The sequence below is a fragment of the Schistocerca cancellata genome, chromosome 1 (assembly GCF_023864275.1).
Source record: "Schistocerca cancellata isolate TAMUIC-IGC-003103 chromosome 1, iqSchCanc2.1, whole genome shotgun sequence".
In the NCBI taxonomy this organism is placed as follows: Eukaryota; Metazoa; Arthropoda; class Insecta; order Orthoptera; family Acrididae; genus Schistocerca; species Schistocerca cancellata.
Window position 1 is genome coordinate 1,118,238,929 of NC_064626.1, and position 25,704 is coordinate 1,118,264,632.

Genomic DNA, 25,704 nt, shown 5'->3' on the forward strand with positions numbered 1-25,704 from the left:
CGATGACAGAGAAAATATCAGGTTTCGTTGCGCTGTTGAAGGAGAAAATGCAAAAACTGACCATGCCGAATGCAGGGAAAAAAATCAGGTTTCATTGCACTGTTGAAGGAGAAAATGCAAAAACTGACAGTGCTGAATGAAATAAGGGGGGTTCACTGTGTGATCCACCAGGAAAACTTATGTGCAAAGAGTATCACGCAAAAAAATGTGATGGTTGTTGTTCGTACAACCAATTATATAAGGAACCATGGACTACAACACAGGCAATTTAAAAGCTTTCTTTAGGGTGTAGAAAGCCAGTATGGTAGCCTGCCTTATTACAGCGAGGTCCGCTGGCTTAGTTGTGGCGAATTATTAAATCGATTTTTTGCCTATTAGATGAGATAAATGTGTTCATGGAAATAAATAACGTGTATTCCTGAATTGAAAGAGCCTTCATGGAAATGTGATCTCGCGTTCTTAGCAGATTTAACTAGCCATCTGAATGCTTTGAACATTTCACTACAAAGTAAAGATCTGCTAATTACTCGTTTCATAGATCGAATACAAGCTTTTAAAATGAAATTGACATTTTGTGTGAGTCAGCTGGACACAGGAAATCTAGCTCATTTTCCTAAATTCTCATCCATGAAAGATGTTCACAAAGACTGTGAATGTCATTCACATAGTTTGTTGCCTTTAAGGAAGAATTTGATCAACACTTTCAAGATTTGACACCACTAGACAGAGATTTTGATCTGTTCGCCTCTCCATATTCAGCGAATATTGAAAAGATTCGTCCTGAGCTGCAACTAGAAATTATTGACCTGCAGTGTGACAGAGAATAGAGACAAATTTCAGAACAAGAAAAACATTTTGTAATTCTGCAGACACTTCCCTCAGGATAGATTTCCTCGTTTGCACAAACTGGCGGCTACAATAATATCAATGTTCGGTTCCACGTATGTTTGTGAACAACTGTTCTCTGCAATGAAATGTAACAAGACGCGCCTGAGAAACGCTTTGTCTGATCAAAATTTAAACAGCACACTGCGCCTACAATGCACAAGAACAATTACTCCGAACATAAACGCAATTGTAAAGGACAAAAAGTACAAGATAACCGAGAATCCCACACTTCAGTGACACCATTTATTGTGTAACAGTTCACAAATTAATACGAATGTAGAGGCATACACCAAGCTAATAAAATTATGTGGCACATGTACATTCTCCTTTATTTGTTTCATTTGTCGCAGTAATAATTCGTGAGTGATATCCCTGCAGGTGGCCGCGGATTTACATTGACTGGCGGCAGCTGTTGTGTGCCCCACGTGACTCTCCCCACTTTCCACTCTGGTCCGATAGTGGGGGAAGCGTGTTCGCGCTGCTCCGTGCTCGCGCCTTGCTACTCACAGCTTGCTCCGCGAGCACGTATGTTGTGAAGCCCTGTGCTAGCACTACACTTTCACACCTATCCTGTTCATATTGCTAATGGTGAATCATCACAGTCATTTAGTAACATGTAATACAACATGTAATAGAACAAGTAATACATTGCCCGACTTGTCTTGGAATGTATGCTCTACAACTTTTAACAGGAAATCTCTCCACAATGCACAACACCTCTCCCACAGCATCTATTTGACACTCTTGTGCTGATTAAATGAATCTGTGACAAAACATGCCACCCTTACTTAAATTTTTCCTACTTCCTCCATTAATTGTGCCTAATAAGGGTCCCACAATGACAAGTATTACTTGAGAATTGAATGATTGAAGGATTTGTAAGCTCGCTCTTAAATAGTCTAATTACATTTCCTTAAGATTCTTCCAATGAATCTCACTGTGGCATCTCCTTCTCCTACATCTAGTTTTATGTGGCCATTCCTGTGTGGCATTCAGATGCTTCCATAAATTGAAGTAGTAACATTTTACTCTGTTTTAGTGACTTTTTTTAGTCCCCAAGATTAAGAAAGAGTAAAGTCTGGTCTTAGCCTTAATTTCAAATTCAAACACTATGGTAAGAAAATTAGGAATAAAACATACCTCATACAAACGGTGAATAACTCGATCCTTCATTTCGGTGGAAACATGCATCAAAAATGAAAATATTAATTCGACAACAGCTTCAGAGCACCTGGCTTTGTCCTGCAACCAAGCACAGAACGTTTCATCCAAAAGCTTTTGCAGTTCATATATTTTCTGTTCTTCATTTTGGTCAGTGCTCCCCACAGCATTCAGTAAGTCATTACTGCTTAGTGCAGAGTTCACCAAATTTTTCAGGGGTTTAATATATGCAGAAGCGTGACATTCTTTCAACTCATTAATAAACACAGTTGCCAATTCACAGCTCAAACGACTCAATTCTTTGGCAAATTCGTCAGCATGATCTTCACTGAAAACAGTTAATGATACCTGATCGTCAGTTTCACAATTTTCATTTTCACTCACTTCATTGTCAATTATTTCTTTAGATGAAAACCTAACTTTTGAAACACTTTTTGGAATCTCAGAAGCGGGACATTTTAACAAAGCGCACAAGTCCACAACACGGTCCACCTTCCATTCTGCCGGGATTTCCTGTGGCTGCATTGAGTCATGCCCTGGAGGTTTCAGTATCTTCATGCACATTTCTGATAGTCCACACCAAAACAAACTTAGCAGTTCAGCATGCAAAGCATTATGCCTGTTCCTGCTCCAGTGATGAATGAGATTTGAAACTTCTCTGAATAGCATTCCACAGTTAACTGTATGTTCTGTTAAGGCGAGTTCAATGACAGACATTAGCTGCAAAACAAAATCACAATAAATATCAATTAAGACCTACAATTTTCTTAAACACTGACTTGAGCAGTCCACAATGACAAATACATGTGTCTTCCTTAACTGAAGTATACTTTAGCGAAATTTGAAGGGGATGGAATGAATGGCTAGTACTTACTTTCAGAGGATGAAATACTGAGTACCGGTGATATGCACATGTGCCTAAACAGTATATTTAAATGTATTTTAAAGTTAAACAACCTACTCAGCTTTCGTAATGGTCAGTTACTTTCTCAGGAAGGAAAGAGGGATTTCTTGGGGAGGGTTGGCAAGGAAGAGCAGGTCATTCAGATGCCATACTGAGAGGGTCCCACTTGCTGCAAGGACGAGGGGAGAAAAAGATGAAGCGGGAGAGGTTCAGTTCAAAGGTGATGGAGGAGAGAATGCAAAATAAGATCAATTAAGACAAAGAGAAATGATAAGAGGGATGAATAGTACAATGAAGAAGAGGAAAGGAAAGGGGAAGAAACCCAAATTGAGAAAAAAGGGGAAAGGAAGAGGGACAGAAATGGCGATAAAAAAATAAAAAAGTAATTACTAATGGAATCCTCCAAATGTAAAAAAGGAGTAGTAGGGATACTAGTTTTCTTGAACTCTGACAATGGAAATTTACTATTCAGTACAGTGTATATCTTCGAACCCCATCACCCTCCTGGACTTAACTACACTAACCACAGGTTAAGTTCATTAATCCTTTTGCTACTTGACATGCTCTTTGCATTCCATGGTGAGGCAGATTTTATTATGGCTGTACTGCTCGTCAAGTGCTGGTGGTGCGCTGAGAGCCAGCATTCTGGCCGATATGAAATACTTATCATTCGATTTTTCAAAAACTATTTTTTCACATCTTACCGTCTAATATCTTGTGTGTGTGTGTGTGTGTGTGTGTGTGTGTGTGTGTGTGTGTGTCATCAGTCTTCTGACTGGTTTGATGTGGGCCACCACAAATTCCTCTCCTGTGCCAACCTCTTCGTCTCAGAGTAGCTATTTCAACCTATGTCCTCAATTATTTGCTGGATGTATTCCATTCTCTGTCTTGATCTACAGCTTTAGCCCTCTACAGCTCCCTCTAGTACCACGGAAGTCATTCCCTCATGTCTTAACAGATGTCCTATCATCCTGTCCCTTCTTCTTGTCAGTGTTTCCACATATTCCTTTCCTGTCCTATTCCATGCAGAACCTCGATAAAGAACTGAATTTCTTTTCTTTAACTGCCATACTTACTGTACTGCATCAAATTATGTAAAATACAACACGAAATGTTAAAGAGTGTGCAGAGGTAAAAACGAATGGCATAAACATAGCTCACACATTACAGTGAATGAAGTATAGACAAGATATCAGAATTTTATTTAAAACTGAGAGCAGAATGATATTTTGTTTCATTTTCGAGTTATTGGGTTTTATATCTCATGAATGGTCAAGTGTGATGCGCTCAGTTCTGTTGATGCGGGCTTGTCATCTGCTATGAAATACTTCTCACCGGTCTTTAATAAAACTGTTTTGTGGAAAAAAAAAAATGATTTTTGCACATCTTACAGTATGATATCTTCATTCAATAAAAGATTGATTTCCTTTTCGTTATATGCCATACTTACTTTGCTGCATCATATTAAGTAAAATAATATGTGAAATTTTAAAGATTTTTAGAGAGGCAATAATGCTTTGCATAAACTTTGCGCGTGTGTGGCTGATTTTAACTTAAACATTTCAGCAAATGAAATGTAGATAAGATATTTAAATTTTATTTAAAACTGAGAGTAGGATATTTCATTTCATTCCTGAATTATTACATTTCATATCCAAAGGACAGTCGCACGCAATGCACCCATTCATGTCCCTGCACATCGCGAATCATATGGTCATAACAATCGTCATATCTCATAAACGATTCAAGATATTGAAATCGGTTTTTTGCAAATGACAGCACACAATGAGGCACATATGTTGCATGATGAATACTCAAAACGTTTCTATTCACTCAGATATGGAAGTAACTCATCCGCAACAGTGGTAACTCAGGATGCATTCCGACATTCACAGTACTGAAGGAAAACCCAAGCGAGGCACATATACACGTCCTCAACATGTGGGGAAGTGTGGCATGACATATATACACAGCCACACAGTGAAAGGGTTAACATATAGAGGGTGATGAGGGGTGAAGATATATACCACATAGCAAATTCTGATCTCTGGAATTCAGGAAAACTAGTACCGGGGGTAAGACGATGCAAATGCCCTTGTGTGTTGCAGGCATTCTGCTGTAGGGCATGCTCACCAACTGTGTATTGTGTGTCCCTAGGCAGACAACCTTTAAATATGTCTGTCAGCAATACTTGGAATTTTGCCTCCTTAAAGTTAAGTACTTGGGCATCCTGCCTCCTTGTAATTTTACAATTTATGAGTGATTCTTCCATTTGATGAATTATTTTCTGTGTATAATATGTAAGTCTACGTGCATGGGCATGAGTAATGTCAAAACATATTTACACGTACAGTGTTACTCAGAACTCTGAACACATTTATACATTGTTGTACAAAATTTCTGTCTACAGTACAATATATCTGATCATAGAACAACAGTAATTTTTTACATCATTAAATTTAGAACTGGGAGACAATTGTTGGTAAAATTTCTGTTCCCACCAATTTCACAGAAAATGAACATTTAAACAATAGTGAACACTGGCAGTTCATTAGGTAGCAAATTAATTAAATTCATTGAATTCTTCATCGGTGCTTGACAGAATATAACAATAATATCAAAAAGGTTATACATTACTGATGCTCTGCAACTAGGGCTGCAACTTAGTTCACCAGATGAGCTGCCAATATTAGTTCCTTACTAATCATTTTATACAAAAATTAGATGTGTCCTTTTTAAAGGAACCTCCCTGGTCTTTACTTTAATCAGTTTAGGGATACCACAGAACACCTAGACCTGCATGTCCACATAAGGAATTGGATTCCTATCCTCTTGATTGTTAGTACAGTGTCTCAAAAACCAGAACTGTGTGTTAGAAGCATTACTGGGCGACAAAGGAAGACAAACAAATATAACAAGCAACAAACCGCAGTGAAAAATGTAATTATAACTGTAATGATAATGAAATGGGCCAAGGAAGTACTTCGTTGGATTTCACGAGACAAGGAAAGACCAAGCCAATGAACTAATGGAAGATGTATAGATGATAACAGAAAACATGCAGGTGCAAAACAGATGTGTATAGCTGAAGACTGGAATGTCTGGTGAAGTCTGCAGAACAATCCTATGTAACAGTGGATGTCAAATTGTTGTTTATGATGCTGTTACCGTTGTAGTTTAATACAGAAAAATGGACATGCTTTTACATAGAAATTAGTGATAATTTTTGTGCAAGAATATTTCAAACTGATTGATTATCCAAACTAGAATATTGATGACTGGGTATATTTTGGAAAAATGTGCATTTAGACACTTTTTATTTTAATCTGAGGTCCTTAATAGTGTTGTTTTAACACAATGTTTATATTGTTCTTTACCTGCTCCCTGTGCAACAATTTGCAAAATTCTATATCATTGTTCTTCATGCTTATCAAGTAGCGGAAACATTCAATATAACATTTGGCAACAGCATGGTTTTCTGAAATGCTCTGCTGTACTGTTTTCTGCTTGAATCTGAAAGAAAGGAAATAAAGATTACGTTATATATTACACAGTACAAAAAAAGATAATGAAGGGTTTGGAAGAGGAAAGAGTAATGAGAGAGGGTTAATTGTTGGGATGAGGACATACAGTAACTGATGAGGTAAAATATTGCTTTTAGTTAATATTACAAGAGTCACTGTTAAGTATTTAATGCATATAATTAAACACAACCATCTATCCTGTAAACTTCACAAATATAATGCTGTAAAATCTAGTATAATTTCTATGAACTGATAGTATTCAGGTATTTGCTTGAAACAAAATTTGATTGTGTTTAATAACTGAAATGGATTCAAGGGGTTGGGTTGGGTTGTTTGGGGGAAGAGACTTAGTGTCTATTTTCATTCACTATGCTTCTCATATATTTCTCAAATATCTTCAAGTATTTTGCAATGCGCTACAGAAATAACAGAAATTCTTATCGTACAGCAGAAAAAACTACAGGAATCAGTTACAATGGATAAGAGGTTTTTGTGAGAACAGGAAGACAGGATTAATCAACCTACAGGAAGGTAGGAATAATCAAACTATGGAAACTACAGATTGGAATGTCAACAATATTAGGAAAATGAGGATTGCTACTCACCATAAAGAGGACATGTTGAGTTGCAGACAGGCACACCAAAATGACTGTTAGACATTTAGCTCTTGGCCTAAGCCTTCTCCAGAAAAGAACACACACACACACACACACACACACACACACACACACACATACACATATGCACATATGCACATAAGCAAGTATGCACACATGACTGCTACCTCTGGCAGCTCAGATCGGAGTGCCAACCAATGCATTCCGGTCCAAGCTGCCAAGGATGGCAGTCATATGTGTATGAGGTGTACTTGCTTGTGTGAATGTGTGTGTGTTTTCTTTTCTGGAAAGGCTTTCGACGAAAGCTAAATTTGTAACAGCCTTTTTGTTGTGCTTGTCTGCAACTCAAAGTGTCATTGTTACTGGAAGACAGGAATCATCATTTGTGACAGCTGTCTGCCAGATATGACTACCAAATGCTGAAGTAAAATATTATTTAGAGTATTGGAACAAAAATAATTCACATAGACAGTGGATATAGGAGCTTAATGTGTTACAAATGTCACTATGTTAACACATTTTATATAAGCAATTATACTTAATAACAATACGTAACATTGTTTTCTGGTAGATTTTGGAAATGATATAAGATGATCTCAAAATGAGTGAGTGAGAAAGAGGCACAAATGGAAAGTCTTATAAGACGACAATGTGCAAGGGTCACATTGTTGTGAACTTCATTGCAGAGCTGGACAAAAGGGTTTCATACTCTTAAAACTATAGAAAGGTCAGGTTGTAGTTAACAAAAGACTATTTCTGGGCACATTAGTTTATTTCAAATTAGAAAACAAAGTAAGAATAAAACTTTTACCCTTGCCGCAAACTGGAAAAGAACTGCTCACAAAAGCCACCATCATCTGCATATGTAGAAGCAGGCAGCTTGCTAAGGAAAGGAAGCAGGTTTGGGAAAATTGTCACTGCATTTCCATAGCCACCTTCACGCAGCACATTCCATAGTTTTGGAAATACGAGTTTTTCAGTGTCCACTAGTGACCAACAATTCTGCAAGGAAAAAAACAGAACACTGACATGATACAATAATTTAGACGTGACACACATTGTAGTTCGTTGTGAGTTGAATACAGAAAAGTTCTCACTCACTCAATCAGAATTGCTTGTTCTAGTAGGAATACTCAGATAGCTTGTGGAATCAACATTACAAAAAGTAATAATTTATATTTTGAGTTGATACATCTAAATCACAACAGGAACCAGTTCCCCCTGTGTGACCAAGGTTGCTAAAGCACACCTGTGTGGTGGTGCTTGACCCAAGGGTAAGCCGGTTCAAATCCGGGTGCTGCAAAAAATTTTCACTATCAGTATTTGGCTGGCAAGGGGACGAGAAGAGGTACTGGCATAAAGTTCCTGATCACTAGACTCTGTGCCAACACCATGGTTTAAATACCAAACCTCTCCACAGTCTCTCATGAACTGAGCACATGTGACACTGTTGATGGTGACCCATCCGTTTGGAAGGGGACGTTAAGCTTGGTGGCTCCCTTGGTGCTATTCATGAGGAGCAAGCTATGTCCCGGCACTGGGTTTCACCCTCTTCCTTTTCTCCTCATCGTCATCATCATAATACAACAAAAACACTACACTACACACAGACACACACACACACACACACACACACACACACACACACACACACACAAAATGCATACCTGTAGGGTTACAAATAGTGTGTAATGCAACATGTTGTAAACAAACAAACAAACAAATAAAAGCCAGGCTCTAATGCTCAGATAATCCAGATTAGAGCTGGGATTTCTGAAATAAAAATTTGAAATAGGAAGGGGATAATTATAAAGTAAGAAGAACAGTCAGTGCAGTGAATATCTTAAGAAATAACATCAAAATTACACATATCTGTTATGCTATAAAAGGCATTGTCTGACCAACAGTTTTACCACTGTGTGTAAACAGCAAAAAGTGGTCTTTTATGGAAAGATAACACTGATGTTGAAATTCCTCCAGCACCTCATCAAACTGTAGAAATAAACATTCACAATACGACTATTTTAGATCTGGTACAGACAGAATAGCTATTATCAGCCCCATAAATCACTTAAAAAGCCTTCTTGCACACCTTCAAATGTTGCTGATGTGAGCAGGATATCCCCAGAAGACCAGGTCACACAAAATACGATACTCGAGCTGCCCAACTTACAGCAGTCATTAGTAAACATAACTAGCAGTTTTCACACATGATACGAGACTCATAATACGCTTTCACACAAAAGTTAAATGTACTGTCAATTTAATTATTGCATTAATTCTTGTAGATAAGATACAAACTAAGTAAAAGAAATAAATGAGGTAGTAAACCTGTAAATACATGGATTTGATCATTATATGTTTTATATTGATTTCATAATGCTTACAATGTTATCTTACATATTATTTTTGTACTCTTTTAAGAGCACAATACTGAGGTAAGGAAAGTGCTCATCAACTAAAAATTCATGGGTGGCACATAAACTTATTTCACTGAACAATTCTTATTAACTTTCGAGCTACTACTCTTCCTCATAGTATACACTATCTGATCAAAAGTGTCCAGACATTTGTTAGTGGAGATTAATATAGGGTGTGTCCATTCTTCACATTTATGATGGATCATTTGAATGTCAGTGTAAGAATGGTAGCCCTTTCTTCCTCAAAAACTGAAACCAGAGAAAATAGTGATGTTGGATACTGGAGTCTGTAGCGAAGGTAACATTCTAATGCATTCCAAAAGTGTTTCATTGGATTCAGGTCAGGAATCTGGGCAGGCCAGTCCATTTCAGGAATGATATTGTCCAGAAACTATTGCCTCACAGATGACAGGGTCCATAGTCAGGGTAAAACAATCACTCATTGAAAACAATCACTCATTGTCTCTGAACTGTTTCTACATTGTGTACATAGTACACAATGCCGTAAAAGGTATTCATATCCTCTCATATTTAGCAGTTTCTTAAGCTCAATAGGGAGATCACACCTTAACCATGAAAAACACCCCCATACCGCGACACCACTTGCTCCCTACTTCACTGTCGGCACTACATATGATGGCAGGTAACATTCTCCAAGCATTCAGCAAACCCAAACCCTTCAGTCATTTTGCCACAGGGTATAATGTGATTCACTACTCAAAATAACTCATTTCCTGTCATTCACTGTCCAGTGGCGTCACTCTATACACCACCTCAAATGTCGCTTGGCATAGCTACAGAAAGGTATGGCTTATAAGGAGCTGCTTGACCATTGTAGCCTATTATTTTAAACTCCCTACACATTCATTATGCTATCTGATCTCCTGGTAGCACTTTGGAGCTCAAAAATGATTCTTTCCACTGATTTCATGCAATTTGTTACAATCATCTCTCACAACCCTCGACAGCGCCTGTCTGTCAGTACATGAAATCTACCTGGTCTTGGTTTAGCTGTAATTGTTCCTCTATGTTTTTCACTTCTAGTTACATCACAAACAGACACCTTGGGCAGTTTCAGAAAGGCTGAAATGTCCCTAAAGTATCTGTTACTTCGATGACATACAATAATATTCCATGTTCAAAGTCACTGAGCTTTCCCGACTGATTCACTCTGCTGTTACTGCTTTTCTACTGATAACTCAATACACTCCACCTCCTTTTATACTGGCTGGTCCACCTCGTGTGACATTTAGTGGCTAATTCCACCTTACAGTGAGGTGTTGGGAAACTTTTTATCAGGTAGTGTATGTAAGCAAACACATACACAACATATGTTTATGCACCACCCGCTAGTGTTTTCAGGTGAGTCGTTTCTTGTTTGCATCCTAAAATTTCCATCATACTATTTCAAGCAAATTATATTTAACAGGAGACACACTGCCTTGTTACTAAATTTCAGAATTATTTCAAGGGAATGCTGAAAAGTAATGTCTGAATGTTTTATTTTGTTTTCAATAATGGTTGAAGTATAACATGTCATGCATACTACTTGGGCAACCAACCCACTTCACTGATGCAAGTTGCAACTCTTTACTGCTGGAGGGTTTGAAATAGTGTGGTGTGTGACATGGTGGTGTGTAATGAAATTATATTAGTGCATGAGAAACAGTGTGTGAATAAAGTTTTGAATTTGAAGAGTTTTTCCACATGTGGGGCACCTTCTTCTTCAGCATGGTAATGCAAGACCACACACCAACGCTGCAACATCTGCAACAATCCCATGCCTCGGGTTCACTCTCATCAATCATCCTCCATATAGTTACGATTTGGTCCCATTCTATTTTCACACGTTTCCAAAACTTTAAGAACACCTTTAAGGGCTTCACTTTGATAGTGATGAAGCGGTGCAAGCAGAGATAAGATTGTGGCCCCATCAACAAAGTCAAACATTCTACAGTGATCGTATCAACAAACTGGTCTCTCGTTGGGAGAAATGTGTTTGTCACAAGGGTGACTATGTTGAAAAATTCATATGTAGCATGTTAATAACTCTGATTTCATTTAAAAAGTTCTACGAGTTTTCACATAAATTTGGAGGCTTCGCTTTGCAGCATGCCCTCATATTATTTCCCAACATTATGTTAATCTTTCATGTTCTTTACTTATTTAACCTACTAACTGAGAAATAAACTTACTGAGAAATTCAACTAGATGCACAAAATTATCATCCTCATATAACAATATCCACTTCATAAAAAACATTGTTGCAGTGGACATTCTAAACGAGAGGTGTATAATTTAAAACTAATGTCTTCTAAAATCCTAAATGCTGTGTAAAAATGCTGACTGTTACTTCATTAAAATTTTGATAAAGTAGAAGTTACGATGACAATAATGAAGTAGCAATAATGCTCATTCAAGAATTCTGGGCATTCCGTTATGCCAGCCAATCAATCATTCAGTGCCTTCCATTATTTCACATGACCTCTTTTTAACTTTTAAGGCAGAGTATATGGACAATACATCTAAAACATACAGACCTGCACTACTGTAAGGACGTGCAGCGCTGCTTCCCATACTGCGGGTAGTACGACTGGGTCAGTCTCGTCAAGTTTCCCAAACACAGCTACAGTAACTTGGCTGCCGTTGTTTTCCAGAAGGTTTGGTGCTTTCTGGCATACTGCAATAAGTGCAGAAAACCATGCATTCCGTACCTGCAAACACAGTGTTAGTACAGATTGACTAACAAGCATACATTACAAGCCACAGAGCCCTTAAAAAAAAAAAAAAAACTGGTTTTAATATGTGCACCATATGCTGCAAAACAAAATTTTATCAGATTTTCATTGATAATTTGGAATGAGGAGGATTATCCAGAAACTAAGGTTTAATAGTCTCCAAAAATGGCACATGCATTTGGAGTGGAACGCATCCTTGAGGTAGCAGAGAGGGAACAGGGGACAATAATGTGGTGCACTTTCAGTGTTACAATGGCAGTGATCATATCACAGTGCTCGGAGAAACTGGTGGGAGCTTCACGCAATTATCAGATTTCTGCATGCTAAAAAGCAAATTCCAGCAGAGGTCCACTGCCAGCTGCGACACATTATGAGTGACAGAATGGTTAGAGGATGACACAGGCAAATCACTAACATGCACGGTAAAGATTGTAATGGCCAAGCACTTCCAGTGCCAGCGGAACTGGTGAAAAATGTATGACAAGAAGGTTCACAGAACCCGTCCTTCACAGTTAGGGCACTCATCAATTCCCCAGATTTTTTACTCACTGCTGCTCAAAACAGACAAACTCAAAACCAAATGTATAGTCACAACATTGATAATCTTCCAGATATTAAAAGAAACATGACAAGTTTCACACTCTTACTGTCACCGGAGATGGAACATGGGTGTTGAATGTTACACCAGAGTCAAAACAAGCATAGTGGTTTACTTGCGAATACCAAATTCAAGCAGTGTAGAAACACTACCAAAAATCATGCACACTGGGACTGACAGAGTGTTCTCCTGAACAAGGGTTTCTGGCAAGGGTAGATCAAAAATGCTGGCCAATATGATCAAATAATTTACAAGAAGATACCCAAGTAATGCCTTCAACAACCACCAACATTTCTACAGGTGGACGCCACATCATTTCCAAGGCACAAATTTAACTAGAGAGCACTGTACAATGGAATTTAAGTGCTCAGCAGCTATGGGTATGCTGACCAAGGACCTTAATATGGCTTACTTCACCTATTCAGATTCAACTAATCCTTGGCCCTCACAAACTTGGTACTGTAAAAATACCTCTTCATGTCACAGGCATGCCAGAACCACCTCTACTCCCTCTACAAGATATTATTACTGTGCAATCCCTACTCCATACATCACATCTCTGAAATTGAATCCCTTGCTCTCCAGCACCTGGAGGAGCATTCCAGACAACACCTCCATAATTTATCCACTCTGTTGAAATCCTACCGCCGCCTCAGGACACCACCCCTATCCTACCACCAGTGTTGCTCCTCATCCACCCCTCGTAGCATCTAAACCCCACCTAGTTAACCTTTTCAACTTGCCACATCCCCCTAAACTCCATACCAACTCTCCACCAAATCCATAGACAAAACATTCCTGTAACACTGTTGTTAACCTTTCTAGCAAAACCCACAGCTCCACAGAAGTTTCAGCCCTATTCAAACACCTCACTTTTAGCCCTACAACCACATTTAACCATGCTGGACTTGTCAAGGACCTACTCTCCTTCTCCCGATCCCTGCAATGGAAGCAGTTCTTTGCTGCCAATCCCGCCAATCAAAACCAAACAAATTCCAAAACTAAACCCTTGCCTCTTCCAGTTCATACCACCATCCACAATCCTCCCCCGTCCCACCTAACCACCCGCTAGTCATCTCCCAGGAATTCCTAACCTCTAACGTAGCCTCGCCATCCTTCCCCAGGTACCTTCCTCAAAACACTAACTTTTCAGTAGGAAAAAGAATTCCTGTACACAACCTCAAAACAAATCTTGACATAATTATGCCACCTGCAGACTGTTGTTATGAATTACAGTGACTACCTCACAGAAGGCCTCTGACAGTTATCTGACTCCTGCACCTATGAACTCTGCAACCTCCAATCTCTGCTTAAAGCCTTAGGCCCTTCCTGGAACCTCTCTCCAGAATCCACTTCCCTCCTACCCCTATGACACACTGCACATCTACCCTCTACATGCTTCCCAAAGCCCACAAACCCAACAATTCTGGTTGCCCAACTGTGGCTGGTTATTGTGTCCCCACTGAAAGAATTTCGGCTCTCACTGAAAAACACTTCCAACCAACTGCTCGTAATCTAGCCTCTCACATGAAAGACATCAAACACTTTCATCACCAACTCTCCACCATGAACACCCCTTTACCTCCTGGATCTCTACTTGTCACTGCTGATGCCACATCCTTATACATCAACAATCCTTCAGATTCCAAATCCACTACTTCATTCACCTTACTGACCTTATCATAACCCACAACTACTTCTCCTTTGAAGGAAAGTCATACAAACAAATCTGTGGCACAGCCATGAGAACCCATGTGGCACCCTCCTATGCCAAACTGTTTATGAGGCACCTAGAGAAGACCTTCCTAGCCTCTGGAAACACCAACCCTTCATCTGGTTCAGTTTCACTGATATATTCATGATCGGGACTCAGAACCAATACACCCTCTCCTCATCCCTTCACCAACTCAACACCTTCTCTCCCACGCACTTCAGCTTGTCCTCTTCAACCCAGCGTGCCATCTTCCTAGACATTGACCTCATCCTCTCTGATGGCCCCATCTACACCTAAGTCCACATTAAACCCACCAATTACCAACAGTAGCTGCATTTTGACACCTGTCATCCCTTTCACAGCGAAAAATCCCTCCCATCTACACCTACATAGATACTCCACAAGCACTGACTGGTGCGTGGCGGAGGGTACCCCGTACCACTACTTGTAATTTCCCTCCTGACCAGTCGCAATTAGAGCAGGGAAAAACTTCTGTCTGCATGCCTCTTTATGAGCTCTAATTTCTCATATCTTATCTTCATGGTCCTCAAGCACGGCACGGTGTATGTTGGCAGCAGCAGAACCGTTTAGCAGTCAGCTTCAAGTGCCGGTTCTCTAAATTTTCTCAATAGGTTTTCTCAAAAAGAACTTTGCCTTCCCTTCAGGGATTCTCATTTGAGTTCCCGAAGCATTTCTGTAACACTTATGTGTTGTTCGAAGCTACCGGCAACAAATCTAGCAGTCTGCCTCTGAACTGCTTTGATGTCTTCCTTCATCCGACCTGGTGCAGACACCAAACATTCAAGCAATACTCAAGAATAGGTTGCACCAGCAACCTATGTTTGGTCTTCTTTACTCTTTTCTAAAAGTTTTCACATGCTCATTCTACCTAATATCATTTTACAATGTTACATCCAGATATTTAAAAGACTTGACTGTGTCAATCAGGACACTAGTAATACTGTATCTGAACATTACATGTTTTTCTTCCTACTCATCCATATCAACTTAAATTTTTCCACTTTTAGGGCTAGCTGCCATTCAGTACACCAACTAGAAATTTTGTCTAAATCATTTTTATCTTCCTACTGTCACTCAACTTCGACACCTTACTGTACAACATGGCATCATCGGCAAGCAACCACCTATAACAGCCTGACCACCCGGGGACGGCATATCTGCAGTGACAAGAACTCCCGTGTTCTGTATGCTAAGTGTCCTCACCAAGGTCTTCACAGACTGGCGCTATCTCCCAGACTTAGTTCAAAAACAGATCTCCCATGCCTTTTCGCCTCATACCCTCAATCCTCCCATCACCCCCAAGAAACAACCACAAAGGAGTGTCCCCTTTGTCATCCAGTACCACTCTGGACTGGAACAACTGAACCACATCCTCCATCACGGCTTATGCCCTAAAATGAGGGACATCTTACCCGAGAACTTTCCCACCTCTCCTAAAATGATGTTCCATTGCCCGCCCAGCCTCCACAACATCCTAGTCCACCACTATGCCACTCCCAACCCCCAAACTCTTGGCACAAATATCATATCCCAGCGGAAGACCCAGGTGCAAGACCTGCCAACTTACTCACCCAGCACTTCCTTTTCCAGTCCTGTCACAGGTTTATCCTACCCCATCAGGGGCTGGGCTACCTGTGAAAGCAGCTATGTCACTTACCAGCTCTGTTGCAATCATCTGCATTTTTTATATTGGTATGACTACCAACCAGCTGTCCACCACAATGAACGACCATTGCCAAACTGTGGCCAAGAGCAAAGTAGACCACCCTGTGGCACAACATGCTGCAGAACATATCATGCTTTGTTTCAGTGGTTGCTTCACTACCCGAGCCATCTGGCTCCTCCCCTTCACCACCAGCATTTCTTTCTCAACTGCACAGATGGGGGTTATTCTTACAACACTTCCTCTGCTCCTGAAACTGTTCTGGCCTCAACCTATGATAAAATACTGTCCCCACGCCCTCCAACCAACAGTTTCCACCCTCTCTGTCCTATCATTCCCCTCCCCCCCCCCCTCCCCATTCCCGTCTTCCACCCCCTGCTAACACTCTCTCCCATATTTCCCCACTCCACTCCTCTTTTTACCCACAACCTACTGACACTGTGCCCATTGGTATTCTAGTCCCTGCACAGGCTGCCAGACTGTCCGCCTTTACCCCCACCCGTACACTACTATCCCTTCTCTTCCCCACCACCTGACTGCTGCTTGCTTCCCAGGTGATAGCTGCATTCTGGCCTGAGCTGCTGGAGTTGGCAGTCATGTGCATGAGGTGTGCTTCCTAGCGGGTATGAATGGTGTATGTTTCTCTTTTGCTGATGGAGGCTGTGGCTGAAAGCTTTATGTAAGTGTCTTTTAATTTCACCCACCTGCAACTTAACATGTCTTCTTTATGGTAAGTAGCAATCTATCTTTCCCTACATTGTTGTTATGCAGAAAGACACCACACAACCACAGATGACGACATCAGAAGTTATCAATAGTTAGTACGAATTGTCAGTGAGTGAGCTTGAAGCATTAAATCTCTCTCTTTGTTATTTCATCTGGGAGAGAGCACGATACCAAACAGAATTTAAGCAAAAACTTCCATTTTTATTTATGAGGCAAAATGCTAATTTAATCTCAACTGCATACTTAATGACACTATTCCAAATAGCTGGAGGTGCACACCAGAATCTCAGTTTGTTGAACTCCATATGATGATGGTGCCAAGCCAATGTTCTACAATAGCAGATTTCCTCAGCTGATGAAAGAGCTTGTGACACTTACGCTCTATACCGGAGCAGGGAAAATGCAAGAATACTGGCATGGGCACTGCTGGCAGCATAGTGCCGTGATGCAAGCTTGTGAGAATCCTGTACATCACCAGTATGCGTGGACAAAACAAGGATTTTAACTGTGTGCTTTTTATCACTGTGTGTATTTTATCAGCTGGATTTTTATCAAGACAAGTTCATGTGGGGAGTGCCTTTTATGCTTTGACTTCAAATAATGTAACATGGCAATTTTATAGCAAGTTCCATAAGATCAGTTGATGGCAGCATAAGACTGTTGAAACTGGTCATTCTGGAGCAACAAAACTGTCTACACTGCAATCGTGGCATATGAGTGTGTTCACTTTAAACCTTGGTGCCTCAAAAATATCAATATGTCATCTCCTTTGTGTAGAAAGTAGATAACATTTCAACAGTGTACAAGGAAAATTGTATGTTTAATTTGCACTGTTTTTTTAAGCATTATAAATTGACTCGCGGCATTATCAAAACTAAGTATCCAATATCTTAACCACAGTCACATGTGCAAAGTCCATAACAGATGGGATGAGAAATTATGTTAGCCAGCCTTTCAAAAAGAGACACTGAACTATTGCGTGATTGTGGTCATTTCTATGAAATATGATGGGAAGAACAAGATCATTGTTTAATGGTGGAAAGGAAGGATCAACAAGGCATCTATAACTCAGTGCCAATATCTTCAAGAAATGAGGGTCAAAACAATGAGAAGACTGTCAGTTCCACCAGACACCAACACTTTATGGTAACTTGTCTCTCACGAAGGTGAGTACTACACCTACATCCATGTTTTGCAAACTTGTCACTTCATGATTTTAACAGGTTTCAGAATTCAACTTTTCCTTTTACACAATCTTGATGTATTTGAACCCAGAGATGTGCGTGTTCTCAAGAGAGCACAAAGGGCACACACAATAGCATCTTTGTTTGTCAGAGTACCTCTTGATGGTGTTCCCATCTGACACCAAAAGTTTTGCAGCTGTATGTCCAAATTAACACATTTAGTCACAATTAATGTACCTACAAATTTACCAAACCAAATTATTGGTGGTAGCATGTGTAAATGATTGTGTGAAATGCGACAAGTGTTCAGGTAAGCTAGAAGTAGTGGAAATGGGGTGCATTCTGGGTTGGGAAAATGTGAGATAATCAAAATATCTAACTGTGCAGCATCTGATCAAAATTAAATTAATGCATAGAGACAATTAACCAAGTTTAGTGGTACATGCTTCTTAATCTTTTAATTTTCAGTTAGTAATATAAAATTCAATGCAATTATAATTTAAGATTGCACACGAAGTACTGCATACCAGTGGGGCTTTATGTGAAGCCAGCTTCCAGAACCTCTTGGAAGAAACAAGTTTTTTATTGAGATCATTTACAGCCTCAAGATGCTCTGGTGGCATCTTCTGTAGAAATAATGCATATCCTTGTAAGGAGCTCACAAGTACCCTCTGATATTTGGATTCCATATCTTCAGCAGATGATGTCCTGCATAAACATGAATCACATTAATCTCATATCTATTCATACAATACACTGCACTGTCCACAAACAACGTCCTTCTGCAGTTATTGTCTAGTAATGCAGATTAGTTAGTGATGAGATTATTTTTGCACAATATTAACAATAAACACTTCAAAAGGAAGGTAAAAAAAAAAAAACAAAAGCAATGAGAGTGTTAGCCAAGGATTCCAAATTAACCACAACACCTCAGTAGGATTACATGACAACATTTATGATACTGTATAAAACTACAACTGGTTCTTATGTACATTAACTCAGGATGAAGCCTAGTATGTTCCACTCAGGGTGCAGATGCAGAGAAAAGAATCACTTTCACCCTTTCGCAGGCACATTTTTGTAGCAACTCAGTGAAGATAATTTTTTGCTGTCCCATTAGAATTGTGATCAGCCAACTATATATTTATTTATTTTTTTGATAATTTTATTTTTGTGATTTAGGACCAAAAACTATGGTGGTAAATAGATTTCCCACTTTCCTTTTGTGAGCTGTTATGTGTTGCCATTACACATAAAAAAATAATGAACAATGTTTTCTGTTTTTATTTTTTTACTATATTTTTTATTTACTTTGATTTACTTTAATTTTTTTACTTTATATAAAAAATATTTGTAACCGATATTAAAGTTCACTTACCACAATGTGAAAATAATCCTAGAAACTTTATCATGCAATAAGGTATGAGCTAATGCAGGTCACAATAATGTATAATGCAGATGTGAAGCAATGTGTTCCAATAACAGCTGGTCTCATGACAAACAGAAACTGATTGTTGTAGCAGTTTTTATACACCAGGTACAGTGTACTACCACAAGATTTCAGGCATAGGCAGAGGTGGTAAGACATATTCCCAAAAGCTTTGGGATACCGCTAAGTTGATGGTAAGTATGATTCCCAAGGAACACAAATGATAATTAATTTTGTGGTAAGTATACTTCCCAAGCCCCTTCCAGAAACTGCATTGGTGGTAAGCATACTTCCCAAGAATCATTAAAAAACCATTGTTTGGTGAGATATATACTTCCCACAGTCCTAAAGGCTATAATTCACAGCAAATGGAAACCACAGCTGGTGCAGCGAACTGCCACTAGATGGCAGGAGTGTGCAGAAGTGGTAACACTTACTCCCTTAAACACTGTGAAGAAATACATTTAGTTGGAAGCATATCCTGTATGGCCCAAAAAAGGGTCAATGTCTATGTAATATCTAGCAACAAAGGATAACTCTGTTAATACTGTATTATTCAGAGTGACCAACTACGCTGATGATCCTACTTTCATGCAGAATATTTCAGCAGCTGACCTAGCTGCCTTTGTAAGGTGAAGAAAGCAATAGTCTAAGGTGTCATCACTGCCTGGACTCTGAATAAACTGTTTGTTATAAATATAAATGCACTGCTATTTATTTCAGATTTAAATACAAAGGAATTACTGACATTGGCTGCAAGTGGGCATTGATGTAAATCAACGGGGAAAGTTGAAAATTTATGCTGGACCAGTATTCGAACCCAGATCTCCTGCTTACTAGACAGATGCTCTGACCACTAAGCCGCCCAGCCACAGTGGTCATAACAACTGTACAGACTACCCTAGCACACTTCTCATCAGACCCAAATTCTCAACTTACTCACACATTCTTTCAGATGAAAGAACAGGCTCCTGAGGCAAATATGGCCAATGATCTCTTCAATGCGGATGCACACCAGGCTCAAACTCTTATGGGAATTGGTGACATGCCCTGATGTAATGAGGATAATGGGCAGGGAACACTACATTCATAGTGTGTGGATAAGTTGCGGATTTGGGTCTGATGGGAAGCATGCTAGTGTAGTCTATCCAGTCGTCATGACCACTGTGGCCAGATGGCTTAGTGGTCGGAACATCTGCCAAGTAAGCAGGAGATGCGGGGTCGAATCCCGGTCCCGCACAAATTTTAAACTTTCTCCACTGTTTCACATTAATGCTTACTTGCAACCAATGTCTGCAATTCCTTTGTGTTTAATTAATAGTGACTGCCAGATCAAAAGGATGGTTCTTCTTTCAAACATGGGCTAAACAACATTCAACCTAGTTTTCTGCTGTTCCATAACCATACAGCACATAGGAAAAATGAACACTTAAATCTTTCTGTGCGAGTTCTGATTTCTCTGAATTAATTATGAAGATCATTTCTTCCCATGTACGTGGGTGCCAACAAAATATTTTCCGAGTAACAGGAGAAAGTTTGTGACAGAAATTTCATGAGAAGATCCTGTAGCAACAAAAAATACCTTTGCTTTAATTGGTGCCACCTCAATTCACATATCATATCCGTAGCACTCTCTCCCATTCTGAGATAATACAAAATGAGCTGCTTTTTTTTTTTTAAGCTTTTCAATACCCTCCATAAATCCATCTGCTGCATAGCCCACAGCGCAAAGCAATACTCCACAAGATGAAGAACAAGAGTAGTGCAGACGGTCTCTTTAGCATTTTCGAAGTGTTCTGCCAACAAATCACAGTCTTTGATTCGCTCTCCCTGCAAAATTATCTATGTAGGAACACAATTAGATTACATGTCACTTGTTGGAATGGTGTCAAAAGCATTCTGGAAATCTACAAATATGGAATCAATCTGATATCCCCTTTAGATAGCACTCACTACTTTGTGAGAGTAAAGTGCTAGTTGTCCTTCACAAGAATGACATTTTCTGACTCTGTGTAGTCTATTTGTCAATAAAACTTTTACTTCAAGGAAATTCATAATGTTGAAACAGAATGTGTGTTCCAAAATCCTACTGAAATGAATGTTAGTGATTTGAGTCTGTAATTCAGCAGATTACTCCTATTTCCATTCTTGAGTGTTGGTTGAGCAGTTATAGATTTTTCAATGAGCAAGACACTTAAAACAGAACCCTGTGGCACACCGTTCTCCTGGACGTGGGTAGAACTATAGGAGGCTGCGACTTGCACGCGGAAGGTACGATACAACAGGAAATTGTGTATAAAAAGCGGCAGAGGACCCCGAAGACCCCATCCATGAAGCGTGGAAAGGATGTGATGACGCCATGTCGTATCGTACGCCTTCCGCATGTCGAAAAAGACAGCGACCAGGTGCTGACGGCGGGCAAAGGCAGTACGGATGGCCGACTCCAGGCTCACCAGATTGTCGGCGGCGGAGCGGCCTTTCCGGAACCCACCCTGAGACGGAGCCAGAAGGCCCCGAGACTCCAGTACCCAATTCAAGCGCCAGCTCACCATCCGTTCGAGAAGCTTACAAAGAACGTTGGTGAGGCTAATGGGGCGGTAGCTGTCCACCTCCAGAGGGGTCTTTCCAGGTTTCAAAACGGGGATGACAACGCCTTCCCGCCATTGCGACGGAAACACACCCTCGACCCAAAGACGGTTGTAAAGATCGAGAAGGCGCCGCTGGCAGTCCACTGAAAGGTGTTTCAGCATCTGACAGTGGATGCCATCTGGCCCAGGAGTGGTATCAGGGCAAGCAGCTAGGGCACTGCAAAATTCCCACTCACTGAATGGAGCATTGTAAGATTCTGGGTGGTTGGTGCGAAACGAAACGCTCCGACGTTCCATCCGCTCTTTAATGGAGCGGAAGGCCTGGGGGTAATTCGCAGAAGCGGAACGCATAGCAAAATGCTCTGCTAAGCAATTGGCAATGACGTCGGAGTCAGTACAAACTGCTCCATTCAGTGAGAGCGCAGGGACGCTGGCAGGGGTCCGATAGCCGTAGACGCGTCGAATCTTGGCCCAGACCTGCGAAGGAGTGACATGGAGGCCAATGGTGGACACATACCGCTCCCAGGACTCCTTCTTGCCTTGGCGGATAAGGAGGCGGGCCCGCGCACGCAGCCGTTTGAAGGCGATAAGGTGGTCTAAGGAGGGATGTCGCTTGTGACGCTGGAGCGCCCGCCGGCGATCTTTAATCGCTTCAGCGATCTCAGGCGACCACCAAGGCACAGCCTTCCACCGAGGGGACCCAGAAGATCGGGGAATGGCAGATTCGGCGGCAGTAACGATGCCGGTGGTGACCGATTGAACCACCGCATCAATGTCGTCATTAGAGAGAGACTCAAGAGCGGCAGTGGAGGAGAACAAGTCCCAGTCAGACTTATTCATAGCCCATCTGCTAGGGCGCCCAGAAGAGTGACGCTGTGGTAATGACAGAAAGATTGGAAAGTGGTCACTACCACACAGGTCGTCATGCACACTCCATTGGACAGACGGGAAGAGGCTAGGGCTACAGATTGAAAGGTCAATGGCGGAGTATGTGCCATGCGCCACACTGAAGTGTGTGAAGGCACCATCATTTAAAATCGAGAGATCGAGCTGCGACAATAAATGCTCAACGATGGCGCCTCGACCTGTTGCCACTGACCCACCCCACAGAGGGTTATGGGCGTTGAAGTTGCCCAATAGCAAGAAAGGTGGCGGCAATTGGGCTATCAGCGCAGCCAGGACATGCTGCGAGACATCACCATCCGGTGGAAGGTAAAGACTGCAGACGGTAACAGCCTTTGGCGTCCACACCCGAACAGCGACAGCCTCTAAAGGTGTTTGGAGAGGGACAGACTCGCTGTGCAGAGTGTGAAGGACATAGAGCCAGACGCCACCCGACACCCTTTCATATGCTGCCCGGTTCTTATAATAACCCGATAGCCACGGAGGGTGGGGGTTCGCATTGCTGGAAACCAAGTTTCCTGAAGAGCAATGCAGAAGAAAGGGTGAAGGCTGATAAGTTGTTGGAGCTCAGGTAGATGGTGGAAAAAACCGCCGCAGTTCCACTGGAGGATGATATTGTCCATGGCTGAGAAAGGCGTGAAAGGACTGGGAAGGCAATTTACGCCGCTTGTTCAATCACTGCCACCGATTCAGTACCCGTACGAGAGGCATCCATGGCGTCTGAGGGACCAGCGAGATCAAGGTCCTCAGCGGACGCTAGAATCTCGACTTCATCCTCAGACGCAGAGCGCGAAAGGTGCGGTGGGGTTGGTGCCACCGCAAGTTCTTTGGCCTTAGAGGTCTTTCTCTTGGACTTCTCTCGCTGAACCTTGGGTTGCACCGGCTGGGAAGGCTTCACCGATTCAGTCTCCGGGACAGAGGAGGATCGTGAAGCCCTACGCCCGGCCGCTGGGGAGGAATTATGCCACTGGCGGCCGCCATCCTTCCCGCTGATGGAACCCTGGGAAGGGAGGGTCCCAAGGGAACTCTTACGGGCGAGAGTAGCCGAAGAAGTTAGACGCTTCTCCGGCTGAGAAGCGGGGACGGACGTCCCCGACGGGTGGGAGGAGGTTGCTCCTGAGGTAGGTGGTGCAGGAGCAACCGGTTGGGTAGAGCTCCCCACGGGCAAGGGGGCAGGAGGAGTCTTACTGCTTATCGAGCTGGCTGGAAGTCTCGAAACTGATGGGGCTAGCACAGTTGTTGTAGCAGCTGCATAAGAAGATGTCATTCTCACAGGATGGAGTCTGTCATATTTCCTTTTGGCCTCAGTATAGGTCAGCCGGTCCAGGGTCTTATATTCCATGATTTTGCGCTCTTTCTGAAAGACTTTGCAGTCAGGCGAGCAAGGTGAATGGTGCTCCCCGCAGTTGACACAGATGGGAGGCGGGGCACATGGAGTATCGGGATGAGACGGGCGTCCGCAATCTCGACATGTGAGGCTGGAAGTGCAGCGGGAAGACATATGGCCGAACTTCCAGCACTTGAAGCACCGCATCGGGCGAGGAATATAGGGCCTGACGTCACATCGGTAGACCATCACCTTGACCTTTTCCGGTAACGTGTCACCCTCGAAGGCCAAGATGAAGGCACCGGTAGCTATCTGATTTTCCTTCGGACCCCGATGAACGCGCCGGACGAAATGTACACCCCTGCGCTCTAAGTTGGCGCGCAGCTCGTCATCAGACTGCAAAAGGAGGTCCTTATGGTAAATAACTCCCTGAACCATATTTAAACTCTTATGCGGCGTGATCGTAACAGCAACATCCCCCAACTTGTCACAAGCAAGCAACCGTCGTGACTGGGCAGAGGATGCCGTTTGGATCAGGACCGATCCAGAGCGCATTTTTGACAAGCCCTCCACCTCCCCAAACTTGTCCTCTAAATGCTCGACGAAGAACTGAGGCTTTGTGGAGAGAAAAGACTCCCCATCAGCTCTCGTACAAACTAAGAATCGGGGCGAATAACTATTACCTCCATTCTGAGACTTACGCTCCTCCCACGGCGTGGCCAGAGAGGGGAACGATTTCAGATTGTACTTTTCAGCATTAAATTGAGCCCGAGAACGCTTAGAGACTGCTGGCGGCTGGCCGCCAGCGAGAGATGATGTACCACGCTTCATTGCGGGTCATCCGCCCTGATGCCGCCTGCTCCGACCAAGGGCCCTCCCCACGGGCGCCACCCAGCCGCAGCAATAGCCACCTGGCAGGATGTCCATTGCCGGGAGTCCTGATGCCCCAGGGAGACGGGCATCTACCCCTTGGCATACGTGGGGAGTTAACGGCGCAGGCATCAGTAGAGTGATCCCTGTGTTGTCAGGGGGCTACAACCAAGAGGGTACATGGCGGCCCCACCACAATGGACTGGCTACTGTGCTGGATCTTAGGTGCAAAACTGTCCAAGGTCGTCGTCGCAGTTAAAAGAAACACTGCAAAGTGCAGCGTGGGAATCGCATCCAGGGACGTATCCTCGCCCAAGAGATGGAAAACGAGTGGGACACCATTGCAACGACGAAAAAGCCGGCTAAAGGTCTCAATGCACGACGGATACAGTGCACCACGTAAGGCGCCCTTCCCCAATTGGCTCGCTC

General features: G+C 41.9%; 1 protein-coding gene across 1 annotated transcript in view; it reads right to left on the reverse strand.

The window, feature by feature from the left end:
- The window catches only part of LOC126092275 (E3 ubiquitin-protein ligase listerin), a 156,564-nt gene that overhangs the window by 102,903 nt on the left and 27,957 nt on the right, over positions 1 to 25,704 (reverse strand). Inside the window, exons 5-9 of the mRNA XM_049907795.1 lie at positions 18,686 to 18,866; positions 12,055 to 12,228; positions 7,906 to 8,096; positions 6,331 to 6,466; positions 2,029 to 2,769 (exon numbers count right to left, since the gene is read on the reverse strand). Coding sequence (XP_049763752.1) covers positions 2,029 to 2,769; positions 6,331 to 6,466; positions 7,906 to 8,096; positions 12,055 to 12,228; positions 18,686 to 18,866 — 1,423 coding nt within the window. The remainder of the gene's footprint in view (positions 1 to 2,028; positions 2,770 to 6,330; positions 6,467 to 7,905; positions 8,097 to 12,054; positions 12,229 to 18,685; positions 18,867 to 25,704) is intronic.